Below are 14460 nucleotides of genomic sequence, written 5' to 3' on the forward strand. Positions count from 1 at the left end.
CGCAGGGGCTCTTGGGCCGCTCGCCCCAGCCAGGCTCTCAGGGGAAGGGAAGCGCTCCAGCCTGGCTCTCAGGGAGCTTGTCCTGACCAGCTCCTCTGTGTGGCCCTACATGGTCATGTCTGGGGTGCTGGGGACAGAGCAGGCGGGGGAAGGGGATGCTCAGAAAGCAGTGGGGAACCAGGATGCAGAAGGCATCTCAGGGCACGAGAAGGTCAGTGCGCCCAAGAATCGCTGTGGTGTTGGCTGGTCCATGGCTTCAGCTGAGGCTCCTCACTGGCAACGAGCTCCCAGGGGCTGCTGCCCCTGCTGGTCCCCAGACTGCACTCTGAGGAGCCCTGCTGCTGGCCATCCCTCCCCTCAGGAAGCTCAGGGCCCGTGAGCAAGCTCACCAGTAAATTCACGATTGCAAAGATTGCAATGCATGGCTGGTGGAGAAAGCCCCTGGCCCTGAGAGAGGACTTCCTTCACGTGGGAGGGGTCCCAAGAGCCCCTCTGAGAACCAGGCTTCACCCTGACACCTGATGGGTGGAGTGGGAGCGAGTATCCTAGGCATCTGGCTGGCCTGTGAGCAGGTCTGAGGGCAGAAACAAGATGCGCATCTTCAGAGGACAGGACCCAGGGGCCGAGGTGGAGGGGGTGAAGCGCACAGAGGAGGCCAGGCCACACGGGCTAGGTGAGGAGTCCTGCCTTCTCACCAGGTGGGATGGCAGCCATTGGATGGTCTAAAACAAAACATGCTGGGACCCGTGCAGGCCTACCTGGTGCAGATGGGCCACGGTGGGGACGGAGAAAGATGGTTCTTACCAGTTACGGTAAGAAAGAGTCTTGTACTGTGGTGGTGCCAATGACCTGCGTTCTTTGCAATGTGGGTTATGCTTTCCTAGGGACACATGTGTTTTCAGGACATGCTACACCCAGAGAAAGAAAGTCTCTTTCCCAGTAATATGAGGAGGCATCATTGATTAAAATGGATATTTTCTGAGAGCAAAAACACTTGTACGAAACTAACCCCCATCTCGCCTTCCCCTTCTTGGATCCTTTTCAGTCAGGATGGTTTCCACAGTAACTGTCCACAGTATGACTCAAATTGACTTCAACAAAAAAGAACTATTGTTGGCTTATGTCATTGAAAAGTTCAGGGATAGCACTGGCTTCAGGCAGAGCTGGATCGGGGTGCTCCAGGATGGCTGCTCTTCCTCTGCACTCTTGCTTCTTAGACAGGTGCCCTCATACAGAGACAAAGGTGGCCCCAGGCGACTCCAGGCTACCAGCCTCTGGGGTTAAGGACCAACTTCCCATAGCTCCGGGCTCCCTGTCTTTGTCTTGGATCCTGTGACCATCCCTGAGCCAATCCCGGCTGCCAGGGGAGAGAATGCAGTCCTTGAGTCCAGGTCTCCTATTGACCTCAGCAGCCAAAGTAGCAGGTCGGCCCCTCCTGAACCCCACCGGCTGAGAGCGGGTGAGACAGGGCTGTCAGAAGAATAGCGAGGTGTGGGAGGTCCACAGTGGCCTCCAGAGTCCATGGCCTGGTTTTGCCCTTTCTAGACCCATCCTCCTGTCATCCAGTTCTCCCTGTCTCATGGCATCTGGGTGAGCACATCCTCCCATGAGACGTTAAGGCTGATTCTCAGGTTCATTCCCTTGTGTCTGGACCTGACCCCGGGGGCAGGAGCATTTTCTGCCCCCACAGTCCACATTTCCAGTTCGAAGGAAGGCCCTGCCTGATTTGTCCACCACGGGCCCGAAGGCAATGGTGGGTGTATGGTAAGGCAGACTCAGGTCCTGACCAGCGCCTCTGGAAGGGCACAGCCTGCATCAGATCCTCCAGGGCATCAGGGTGCATGTGCAAACGTGGGTCACTGGGTCCTGCCCCAGACCTGCAGCATCAGAACCCCCGGGGTGTTGGTGTGATCTGCACACACACACACACACGTGCACACACACCCGTCCAGCTCAGCTGTCAGCTCCCGCTGCTCTCACGGCCTCTGGGGCGAGTCTCTCTGCCGCTCCCCTTCCTTCCTTTACGTCTGGAAGTAGGTGGTTTAGAGTGGCAGCTCCACGGTGCAAAAATAGTTTGAATACACAGAATAGAACCACACTTGGTGCTCCAGCGGGGCTCTGTGGTTTTGAGAACACCTTTCCTTCCCAGGCACGAACCGTGTGGCCTTGGCAGGCCGTCACCTCACCCCACCTCCCTTCCTTCTGGGCACTAGAATCTGGGCAACAGCTGTAGGTTGGGCCCATGCAATCCCCATACGATGACCGTAGTGTCACTCCAGAAGAGCTGTTGGCAGTGAGGGCATTGCGTGGAAGGCGAATGGTACCAGGCCCTGCGACCTCCGACCTCACCTCAGCCCCAGCACCTGGCCTCCTTTGTTCCGTGGACCCACCGAGCTCCCCACCACCTGGCGCCCTCACATCCTGTGCTTCCTCTGCAGGGCTGTTCCCATGGCACCCCTGTCCTGTGCCTGCTCAAATGTCACCTTCTTGGGGGGCACTTCCCTGACTGCCGCGTATACAAGAGCAGCTCCTTTCTTTTGGTCTGCCTGACTTTCTCCGTTGCTCTTAATGCCACCAGGCACACGCAGAATGTGTTTATGTGCTCTGGGTTCTTTCTCTCCGCCCGCCACCTGCGCCCACTGGACAGTGATCTCGAGCCGAACCCAGGGCAGGGTCTCCTGAGTTGTCATGCAGGAGGCACTTAGTAAATGTGTCCTGAATTAATTCAACACAGGTGGCAAAGTCCAGCTGCACATCCACCCCAGCCGCCCTGCACACCCCTGCCAGCGGCATCTGTATGGAGAGCACTGGGCTTGTGCTGCTTTATGCCCCTTGTGGCTGCCAGTGGCAAGCTGTCCGGGGAAAGTCCTGCCCCGAAGTTGCTTCAGGACCCACACCCTGCTCTCTCTCATCTCTACTGTTCCTTGGCACTCCCGCCCCCTTGCTCCTACTTAGCTTGTGCTCTTTGAGATAAAGCTCCTTGGGGGAGTGAGCCATCCCATCCCCTTTGAGGTCGCTGAACTCTGGGATTGGGCTGCTCTGGGCATCACCTGACCTTTCAGCCGCCGACCTGGAGGGGGCTCAGGGCTCTGACGTCCAGGGCGGGGCGCGAGGCATAATAGCCCATAGCCAGGCAGCCCCCCACCGGCCCCAGCTCAGGCTCACCCCGCCCCACCCCCAGGGGAGGAGAGCCAGCCAGCAGAGCCTTTTGCGGATGACACCCAGCAAAGCCCTCGGTTGGACCCAGGTCAGCTCGTCCTAGAAGTTAGGTGGCAGCTTCTGTCCCACACACCTGCTTGCACCCACCAGTGTATAAGGAGGCCTAGAAGCCTGGGGTGGGGTGTGGTGGGAGGAATGGGATATAAGCCTTCCTTCCACAGGAGGCTCACTTACTTATAGAGCCATGTGATGAACTGGACAGACCAGACAGACGCCCAAACGCAGGGAAGGGCAAGGAGGCTCCTGGGAGAGGAATGCCATCATGGGTGAAGCCCTCGTGTGCCCTGGCTGGGGGGCACATGACAGAGCATGGACCATCATCTCTGTGCAGCTTTCACAGCTCCGCAGTGGGGATCTCCCGTGTGCCAGGCACCAAGGGGCAGCGGCAGGCTCTCCTCCTGGGGGCAGAGGCTCAGCTGACAGGGTGACCAGGGGTAGTGGCTGTGACAACCCAGGGCGCTGGCTGCATGAACAGTGGATGTGTGCCGGTGCCTGCAAGGAGCCTCAGATAAACCAGGGGTGGGGGTGGAGAGGAACCCTGCAAGGAGCCAGACTTCCCATGTGAATAGGTGAGTGTGGAGGTGCTGGGCATCTGACGCCTGGGGACAGGACTCAGGGTAGGGACACAGGGACACCTGGGTCACCTTTTAGAGTATATAGTGCCTCCCATCCCCGAGAGCGCCAGGAGAGGAGAGGCCAGGACCCTTCCTCGCTACAGCCTGCAGTCCCTTCAGACCAGAGCAGAGGCACATGAGCCTTGGACTCTGCATCTGGGGAGAAGCACGTACATCAATAATAGGACGTCCTCTCTTCCTTCATGATCCTGATGGGGGCAGGAGGGGGTTACAAGAAGGACGATTCTCCATTGAGGGAATGACTTAAAAGACTTCAAAAAAAAAACTTACCGTCTTAAAAATCATCAGCTTATTTAAATGTTTCTGCTTCATGCTTCCACCTGGTGTCTTAGAGAGCACTGGGCAAAGAGTCTGAAGTTGCAGTGCAGATAGCCAAGTCGTTTGTTCATTCAGCAGCCGCCTGGCAAACCCGTGCACTCAGTGTCCAGGATCGCCGGGCGGCCTCCGGGGTCAGGCTGCCGAGCTGCGCAGGGTCTGTGGGAAAGGCAAAGTGGGTTTACCCTCAAGGAACCCACAGCCCGAGTTTCCAAGGGGAATCATTCAGTAAATCCCAAGGACGAAAGAGAAAAGCTTGAAGAAAGGTTTGATCGGAAGCTGTAGATGCAGAGGGAGAAGCAGCAGATAAAGGCGTCAGGGCCAGGGAGACGGGGAGGAGGAGACGGAGTCCGAGCCAATGCAAGTTTCCGAAGGTGGGAGAGCCCTTGAGTCAAGGAGGTGCAGACCACATGCGAGCCCACCAGGGCCAGCTGGGGACAGAGATGGGACCTCCTGCCTACGCACAATGCTTTCCCTCCACCGCCCCCAAGGTCCCCCCTACCCCACCGCCCCGGCTCCAGCATGGGTTGTCTCAGCGTGGGAGCCCCCAGAGGAGTGTTAATACCCGGAGGTGAACATGAGTCATCGGGTACCTTTTTATCTCCCTCCTCCCCTCTTTTGGGAATTCAGCCCGCCCTATGTGAGCGGCCAGCCAAGCCCTCCTGGAAAAAAGCAGGGAACCACACTGTTGCCAGCGGCCTTCCTCGACCTGCTCTCGGGCCCCCGGGGCTGAAGGGATCCCCCACTGACTTCGTACTCTTCCCAGTGGGAAGGGCATATTCAGGCACAACCTGTGCCTGGTGCCTGTGGCATATTGGGGCCCCCACCCCACACTCCATGAGCATGTCCCCATGAGGATGAGCTTCCTATGTAATCCTTTAGAGAAAGCATCTCTGGCTTTAGCAGTGCCTTGTAACTGACGACCCAGTACTAGGCATTGCCAGTGAGAGGGACTCCCTGAAAATCCCACTTAGGAAGTCAGGCTGGTGGTTGGCAGCATCAGGCCGTGAGCGGGAGCCAGGCACAGATGACAGTGCGAGCATCACTCCTGGAGCACAGGGCTCAGTCACTGTGCCACACACCTGGCAGGCACCATTCTGTCTTGCCCAGCAGCCCCCCAAGGCAGCTGTAGTGCTCCCCACTCATAGCTGAGCAGTAAGAGGACCACCACATTCACACATGGCCCGTCAGCCGCAGACCTGGCACTTCCACTTGGATCCTTCTGGTGACACAGCCTGAACGGTTAGCGCTTAGCCAACACGCTGTCAAACACTCATGAGGTCGACACACGAAGTGATGGTTGACAAGTGTCTCTTTGGAGCCGAATTAGCACTGTTCTCAGATGTGAGCACATGTGAGGATCACTGGGGTGGGGGGCTCGCTCACCCACAGATGGCTAGGCCCACCCCAGAGCTTCTGATATGGGGGGCTGGGCCCTCTGTGGTGGGCTGGGGCTGTGGTGACCCCCACATGGGGGGGGGCTGACACTCCTGGTGGGGGACGCCACTCAGTGCACACTGCTTGGAACTGAGTGGCAGCTCTGGTGTGGGTGTTCTAAACCACACCGGGAGGCCTGGCGCCCTACCTAGTATGGTCCAGCGAGCTTTCTGCAGCACTGGACACAGTCTGGCTCTGCGTCCTCCAGGACAGTCACTGACCACCAGCCCAGGGGGCTCCTGAGCATTTAAAATGTGCCTCGTGGGACTGAGGAGCTGCATTTTCAGTTTTACCTCATTTTAAATGTAGATTAACGTTGCCACGCGTGACTCGGGGCTGCTGTATTTGGCAGCACAGCTCTAAACAAAAAGCCAAGTTAGAGCTATGGTTGTGGCTAAATTATTTGCTCCAGTGCTGAAGGTCTAGCAAGTCATGAAGAGTTGGCTCTTCATTAGAAACTGTCTGGTTTGCTGGGACGGCCACCCTCATCGTTTAGATTTCGGTGCCTGTGGCATAGGGTGATGGGACAGGCATCATTTTGTGGGTGGAGGTCTTCCCTTCTGTGTCCCCGACGCCCATAGGGTGGCTACTCAGGGGTGCCGAGACAGCCCCTGGAGCCAATTCGGTGGTGTGACGAGGGGCTTGGGTCTGATGGCACAGCAGGACCAAAGGATTTGTTCTAATCCATCTGGGGCTGGCGTAGCCTTGGTGACCTTTTGTCTTCTCCTACAAATGGCAGCACCTTGCCTCCATGCTCCACGGGCAGGTGGCTCTGCAGGGAGGTGGCTCCCAGAGGGAATTCCCTGTATCAGAGGAGGTGTTTCATTTGGTGAAGGAATTTGAAGCCTCTGTGGATGTATAAAGGGTGACGGAGGCATGTGTTTACTATCTGAACAATGACTTGAAGTAATGCCCCTGTTGAGATGGGGGCAGTAACCGATGGGCCCCGTCTCCCTCCACCCCAAGCAAGCAGGGAGGTGGGAAGGTGACCCATGGCACGTGTCCATAATAAGTTAGAGTTGGATAGAAACTCTCAGATGCTGGTTTGGATTTCCAGTGATTGGTCTGGAGCAACACCGGCAACATCTGCCCATCTGTAAAATGAGGTGGTCCTTGCCGCTCAGAGCACGGCCCCGGCCCAGGAGCAGCAGCCTCACCTGGGAGTTGGTTCAAAATGTGGAATCACGCCCCAGCTCAGACCTGCGTGGTCAGAAGCTGTTTTCACAAGTGCTCCAGGTGATTCATGCACACGTGCTCAGAACGGCTGGACCAAGCCTTGTACCCTCCTGCACTCTGTGAGCCTGACAAGGGGCTGAGGCTCAGGAGGTAGGGACACGGTACCTGGAGAAGAGGCCAAGCTTTGTAATGCCACTGACTGGTCTTTCTGGAATGTTTGCGGTTTTGGCAGCAGGCAGAAAGGTCTGGGCGGGTGTGTTTCCAGAGGCAGGGGCAGCTCATGCTGGAGGAGCTGCTTCCCGGAGCAACCTCGGGGACGCTCTGATGTGCAGAAGCAGGGGGCCTGCGTGCACTCCTGTCTGAGGAGCCAGGTAGGGCTCCCTGTCCCCGGGGCTCCAGCAAAGCAGCCACACACATCCTGGGACAGGACCCAGAGCTGCTGGATCCCCCAGAGCTGGGGCACCTCTTGAGTTTACCTGGGATCCTGAAGATTCCCCGGGGGACCTGCGCCAGGTCACCAGGTGACCAGGTGGGGTTCATTCTTTTGCCAGCGGGACTGGGCTGGGATGAGCAACAGAGCAGGGACTTGGCTGCCATTGCCTGACTCGGGAGAGGAGGCTGAGTCTCCTCTGCACTATCTCAGAGGAGCTTTCTGTCTGGAGGGAATGAGATCTCTGGGCTCAGCCTTCCTGTTTCTGTGGTTTCTGGTGGCCACTGGGATAGACCAATGGGTTCTCATCCAGAAAAGGTCCTAAGTTGTGCAGGTGATCTGGCCTGCAACAACCCCCTGGGCCCACCACAAGCCGAGCCACGGGCTGGCCTTGCAAAGAGCACAACCGGATGACTGGCCTCAGGTCAGGCGCAGGGCTAGAAGCTCTCACTTGATCCCACAATGACTTTGGAATTTGGGATGTATTATCTCAGACTTTACGGAGAAAAACTGGGAGACCCGGGTGGCCAGATGGTTTTCCCGATGTCAGCTGTGTGGCCAGGATTGAGGACTCTGGACCACGCTGTCCTGCTGGTGGCTGGGCTGTGTCTTGTCTCTATTTGAGTGACACTAGACTTGCCTCAGTGCAGGTTTGAGAGGGGAGATGGCTGTCCCGGTGCTCTTGCCCCCCGACATAGGTGCTGGATCTCCCTGCGGGGCCCACTTCACCTCCCTGCCTCTGAGCTTAAACTGACCCTCTCCCTCATTTCTCAGCTCATGTCTGGTTTTCTCAAGGAGGTCCAGCTTCCCCGAGCCTGCAGGCAGTGGGGACTCTTGTCCCCTGGGGTTAGGGTGCTGCTGTGCTGGGGAGGTCAGAGCAAGGACCCAGGGGCTCTCTGGAGGCTCAAACAACACTCTGCTTCCCCCTCTCTGCAGGTGCCAAGCCCTGGACCCCAGGACCACCTGCAGGAAGAGCCAGGATGCAGGCCCCTGGCCAGGAAGGTGGGAGGAGAGGCGGACAGAGGCAATGTCTCTTGTTCCTGTTTTGAAGCTACCTCTTCTTGTCCCTGTGAGGCTTGGTAAACCTGAGGACTGGGCAGCCCCGGGACTGCAGGAATGCTGCTGTTCTGGAAAACTGAGCTGCTAATGGCAAACACCTGAGGAGTACCCCGAAGGCCTGGCCTTCCACACAGCACATCCGCCTTCCTCTTCCTGGTGGGCCCTGCAGGAGGGGGCCGCTGCACCCTCTAAGCAACAGACCGGCTCAGGGCCATCAGGCAGCGGTCAGCCAGCCTCGGGCTGGTAGCTTCCTGCAGAAACTTCTAATACCGTTGGCCAACGCATGCTCTTCCCGGGCCCTCGGCTGCTGGGAACTGTGTCAGGACCGTATCTTGCCAGCAGAATCTCAACGCCCATGGCCAGAAAGCTTTTAGTGGCCAACGGAGAAAGCTGTCCTCTGTTGGTGAAAAACTCACAAGTGAAATTTGAGAAACTTTGGGGATTTACTTCAACAGAATATTTCTCAGGGTTTCTGTGCTCAGGCGCTGGAAGCTGCTCCCTGGAGAGAAGGCGCAGAAGACGGACCTCCCCCCCGCCCCCCCCCCCCCGGGCAATGTGGGGTTTACGTTTCCCTGCTGCAAGTCTCCCTGCCTCCAGTGACTTGGACAGAGACACAGCAGAGGTGTCTTTAATGTTGAGAAAAAGAAGTTTTGAGCATTATCTCTCCCAGTTGAATTGTTTTCGTGTCCACCCGGAAATTGATTTTTATGTGTGTGATATCTTTCAAAGGACCTATAATATAATCAGAGGATGCCAGAGCTACAAGCTCCCTGCAGGCCCAACTTGCACTCTGCACATCAAGGCCAAGCTCCACAGAGGAACCCCCAGTGCTGGGGCAGATGGGGTGCCTGGCCCCAGACTGTCACCCATTCCCATCACCTCCACCCTGGGTGCTATCACATTCTGTTACCAAGTGAAGGTGCCAGCTGGGGGTCCGGGCGCCCTGCAGAGGAGACCATGGTGACGTGGGGCTTCTCAGCAGCAGACGGCATGCTCTCTCCGGTTTTCTCAAACTGATTGGGACTTTAGAGCAGGGCTCTGGCTCTCCCCTGAGGCCTTTGCAGCTCTCCTGTCCCCGGCACCCCTTCTTTCTATTACAGAGAGCAGGAAAGCAGACACTCCTCTTCTAGGGGCCATGGGAAAGGCGCCGTTCCCAGATGCTGCGATGCGTGCCCTCTGCAGCCGGCTGGGATGACTAGAATGGGCCTGTTGTTCTCGCAGACCAGGCCTGGGCCAGGCAGGGAGGACACCTAGGGCATTGAATCTGAGAGTATCGGTTTCTCGCTCCCCGCCTGCCAGCACACCTGTGCAGAAGGGCCCAGGCCCAGGGCAGGGGGCTCAGCTCAGACCCTCCTGCCTGTCCTCCCCGCCCCAGCACACCCCAAGTGCTTTACCTGGAGCCCACAGGCCTGGGATTTGTCCCTGAGTCATTTCAAGGGGAGGAGCCTATTTTGGGTGAGAGGGATTTGGGTGCCTTTCTCAGTGAGGGAAACTGCTTGTTTCGGGGCACAGCTGCTACTCATACTCAGGACAGGACCCAGGAACCCAGGCAGGGAAGCTGGAACTGGTCACCCCCTCCAGGCCCAGTCTCAGCTATCTGTGTGGCCACAGAGGGACAGATGTGTTTTCTGGGTGCAATCAGACATCTTTTTTTTTTTTTTAAAGATTTTATTTATTTATGATAGACATAGAGAAAGAGAGAGAGAGAGAGAGGCAGAGACCCAGGCAGAGGGAGAAGCAGGTTCCATGCCGGGAGCTGGACGTGGGATTTGATCCCGGGACTCCAGGATCACGCCCTGGGCCAAAGGCAGGCTAAACCGCTGAGCCACCCAGGGATCCCCAGTCTGACATCTTTTTAAAATTCCTATCTTGAGGTTTATTTATGAGAGTCCCATATTCATCGTATGCGGTGACTATATGCGGAAAAAGGAAAAAATAAATGGCTTCAATAAAATAGAAGTTTAATGACAGAAATTTAATTCCCTCTCACATAAAGATAAATCCGTAGTCTAGGGCTGTTCAGCTCCCCACAGTGTCAGGGCTTAGATAGATGTTCCTCTAGGTTTGCTTTGCCATCTTCAGCATGGCTCCTACTATGTAGCCACACAGAGCTGCTGGAGATCCAGCCATCGTATCCACATTCCTGCCAGCAGGAAGGAGGGAGGAGAGAGGAGGGTCTTCATGCCTTCCTTTAAGGACATCTCCAGAATTCTCACATTGTACTGGGGTTATATTGACCAGAACTTAATTCCAAGGCCACAACTTATATGAGAGAGTCTGGAAAGGTAGTCTTTTTTTTTTTTTTTAAGATTTTATTTATTTATTCATGTGAGACACAGAGAGAGAGAGGCAGAGACACAGGCAGAGGGAGAAGCAGGCTCCATGTGGGAAGCCAGACCTGGGACTCGATCCCAGGTCTCCAGGGTCACACCCTGGGGCTGAAGGTGGCACTAAACCACTGAGCCACCCGGGCTGCCCAGGAAAGGTAGCCTTTATAGGAGGTGGCCATTCACCCAGATAAGTCAGGGGTTCGTTTACCAAGTAAGGAGGGAACAATTGAGGCACAATTACCGATCTCTCTCACCTCCCATTGGATAGGTGATATACAGAGTGTTTATAACACAGAGACATCGTATTTTCAAGGCTTATTTTAGAAGCACAGACTGATAAAAAAAAAAGGAGTAAAGATTAGAAGTCAGCCAGTCAAAATCGATCAATCAGTCAATCAGCCAGTCCATGTCCTCCAGCCAGTCCATGTCCTCGTTTTCCAAATTAAGAAACCTAGGCCCAGAGAGGTCAATCCAAAAAGCTGAGCTCACACAGCAAGTTCGTGGCATCTAATTTCCAGCTCATGTTCAGTGGGAGTGTATTTGGTTTTCCCTGCTTCTTGAGAAAAAAAAGTTTCATTCTGGAGGGGAGGGGGTGGGGGCACCACGTATGAAATTCCATCCATCCTTGGGTCTCTGAGCTGCAGGCCCCGGACAGGATGGTGACAGGGCCCGCTGGCCTTGGGCTGCTCGCCCTGGGTCGTGGCAGCTGAGGACTCTGCACCCGCTGGCTGGAGTGTGCCCACTGGCGCTGCCCCCATGTGTGCCAGTGGTCCTGTCCCTGTCTGCCCCGGCTGAGCTCCTGGGTCTCACTCAGCATGCTTTCATTTCAGGGCGTGGGCGTGCGCTGCCAGGATGGGCGCTGCCAGCAGGCGGGACTTCTCCTTCACAGCAATGCTGATGCTCAGCTGGCTCAGCCTGACCTGCTTCCCCGGGGCCGCATCCACAGGTGAGTCACCCAGAGCCGTGGGACTTCGTGCCTCTGTGGGAAGGTGCGCGCTCCCCACCCTGAAGCGAGGCTGCTGGGGGGCAGAGAAGGAGCCGCAGGGGACTGGGCTCCAGCTGGCCCTGCTAACCTCCCATCCCAGGTCAGTCTCCTGAGCTTCCATCATCATCCACAGAACCAAGGGGCTGGACCAGATGCGGGGGTTCCACACTCAGGGTCCACGGGAGCCAGGCATGCGAAGCAGACCTGTGTGGCTGGCCAGGCAGGGCCCGGGGTCCCCCAGCCAGTTCAGGCTCCTCTAGGAGGACGCCCACTTCTCCATTCTGGCCATGTGCTGTCATGTGTGAAGGTGGTGCCCCATTGCGGGATCTCATGAGTTTTTAAGAGAAGCCAGAAATCTAGATTTTTATGTAAAATTCCCTTCCTCTGAAGTGTTGACAGCCAGTTCAAATGTTACAAACTGCTCTGGGGGTTGGGGAGCCCAAAGAAAAAACACATATCTGGGAGCCAGCTTGCCACCTCCAGGCTTCCCCCTCACTCTGCAGTCATAGAGTCTGGGAACATTCGAGCACCTTGTCAGCTGTGATGCTCTATGCAAGGTCTGGTTTTCTGATCTCCATGTCAACTTTGTCTTGGAATGATTTTGAATTAACAAGCAGAAGCTCATGGCAAGTTTGCGGGGTTGATAGAAAACAACCATCAGATAAACCAGACTTGGGATAGATGGTGAGAGATGGGGGACCAGGTGTCAGTTTTGAGCAGAGGGTTAGCAATGATACCATCACTTGATGCTCTGGTTTTTTGAACGCTGTTACTATTAGTCGAGCTGGAAGCTTTTCTACAATGAGAATAAAGGAAGGTACGTTCTATTTTGTTTTTCTCAACCTGTGGAGGGCAGGAAGTTATCTCTAATTATCACGAGTGGAATTCCTTCTGTGTGATTCTCCGTGGAATCATGCAGGTCTGGAGGGGATGGGGCAGGTGGGCAGTGTTTTTAAAGTCTCCGTGAGATAACTGATAGCATTGCCTGAATTCAGTCATTTATTCTTCTGTCATGTATTCACCTAGTGGACACCGAGGGGCATCAGCTCTAGGCCAGGAACAGGGCTCAGGTATCTTATAGGATGACCTCGCTCAGGGCCCTGGGGAGGCCTAGCCAGATGTCTCCACATCCTGGGCATCTCTTTTCTGTCTGGGTGTAAACCGCTGGAAAGGAGGCCATGCCTCTGGCTCCCCCAGCCCGTGCTTCTCCCTGACAGCTTTCCATTTGCGCCCCGAGTGGGCTGGGCTTGCATTCACTCCTTATCCTGCTTCCTGCCTCTGCGGCCCCTCCTGGGAAGGGTGGTTGCCCTGAAGATATTCCAGCCAAGGCTCTGACCGTTTCCAGCTGCCGGCTGGTTCATGTACATGAAAACCCGCTGAAACTGACCTTTCCTGACTGCAAATATCCAGCTCTGATGAAGGGGCCGGGCTGTGACCACTGAGCCCCTGCTGCAGGGCCGATGCTGCTGGTGCTCTGGGACACGTTCTCCTGATGACAGCTGAGCCTGTGGGGTCAGCCTGCCGCTTCCAAATCAAGAAGTAAAGCCTGACTCAGGGTTAGTTCTTGGAAAGTGAAGGGGCATTCCAGCTTGTCTTAGGAGATGTGGGTGGCAAGACCCTAGGGCTTGATCCCAGGAAGTTGAGAGCCCTTATCTCCGCATGTTCATGGCCACATGCCTGGACCACTTGGCCCACCAGCACCACCTGTGTTCCCAGCACAGCAGCAGCATCGACTCCTTGGAAATGGATGCTCAGGTCCAGAACTAGGTGGAGGGTAGCCCAGGGCCTTGACCTGGCCTCTGCCGGATGCCAGCCAAGCACATGACCCCCCTGAAGACAAACCCAGGGATGGGCCCTGACCCTCAGAAGCCCCTGGGTGGGGTGGAGGCTGCAGAGCCCCAGCCCCCAAGCCCATGGCTGCCACACGCCCAAGCAGGGGACCCACCCACAGCCCGTCCTGGAAGCTCCAGGAAGTCTGCTGATGAGCGAGGATCATAATTCTCAGTGTGTTGCCATTCCTCAGGCCCCTTGGGGTTTCCAACAGCTGAAAGAGCTGCTTTCTAAACAATGTGCCATTCTCTCCTGAGTGAAGGAGGTCCAGAGCCTGAGCGACTGCTGACGGTAGAGCAGATCGGCAGGCACAAGGCGGGAGCCTTGCGGCTGGGGAGGGCTAGTGGGATCACCGAGGGCCCGCCCCATGCTTGGTAGCAGAGAAGGGAACGGCCGGCTGCCGCCTTCAGAGGGACAAAGAATAGGAGATGATGTGGCTCTGGGATCTGTCTCTGGGGCCGTTGAGTGTAGACAAGCCATGCCTCCCTTTCACATCTCTTGAGATATGTAAATATGGGGCAGACACTCCTCTCAGAGATAATGAAACAAAAGTGAAGCTACAGGTTGAGCTGCCATGCTGGGAATCATACCGAGTCCCCCGGGGTCCCAGTCCCCCATTGTGAACTTCATTCTATGCACCCACTTTGCTGCAAAGACACGAGCTGTCGGGTGCCCTTCCTTGGAGCCTGAGCTGGGAGCCCGCGTCCACCAGCCTGCAGCAGGGCCTTCACCTGCTGCCTGAACCCCACCCCGGCCCTCGCCACCCCACCCTAGGGGCCTCCACATCTCCTGGTTCTCGGGCTGACAACTCCCGCGGGACAGAGGACAGGAAGGCAGTGGGACTTGTTCTCTGAGGCACACCTTCCACTTTTGCTTTGCCCACCACTTCCCCTCTGGATTGTTCCTTGCTGCTGGGACAGTCTGTCCATATCCCAGGCAGTTCTCTTCCCCACTCCGTGCACACAGCACACTGCTGGACCAGTGCCCGGCCCACCAGATGGAGAGGAGGCTCCTCCTGTTGCTTCCACTGGAGCCAGGGAGAAG

The 14460-nt window shown here is 56.4% G+C and overlaps 1 protein-coding gene across 3 annotated transcripts in view; it reads left to right on the plus strand.

The window, feature by feature from the left end:
* The window catches only part of CEMIP (cell migration inducing hyaluronidase 1), a 139181-nt gene that overhangs the window by 67666 nt on the left and 57055 nt on the right, over positions 1-14460 (plus strand). For all 3 annotated transcript variants that reach the window (XM_055326858.1, XM_055326859.1, XM_055326860.1), the window contains exon 2: positions 11432-11547. In XM_055326858.1, the coding sequence (XP_055182833.1) occupies positions 11454-11547 (94 nt within the window). In that variant the 5' untranslated portion in view covers positions 11432-11453. The remainder of the gene's footprint in view (positions 1-11431; positions 11548-14460) is intronic.

Source organism: Nyctereutes procyonoides, unplaced genomic scaffold (genome assembly GCF_905146905.1).
Source record: "Nyctereutes procyonoides isolate TBG_1078 unplaced genomic scaffold, NYPRO_anot_genome, whole genome shotgun sequence".
NCBI classification, from domain to species: domain Eukaryota; kingdom Metazoa; phylum Chordata; class Mammalia; order Carnivora; family Canidae; genus Nyctereutes; species Nyctereutes procyonoides.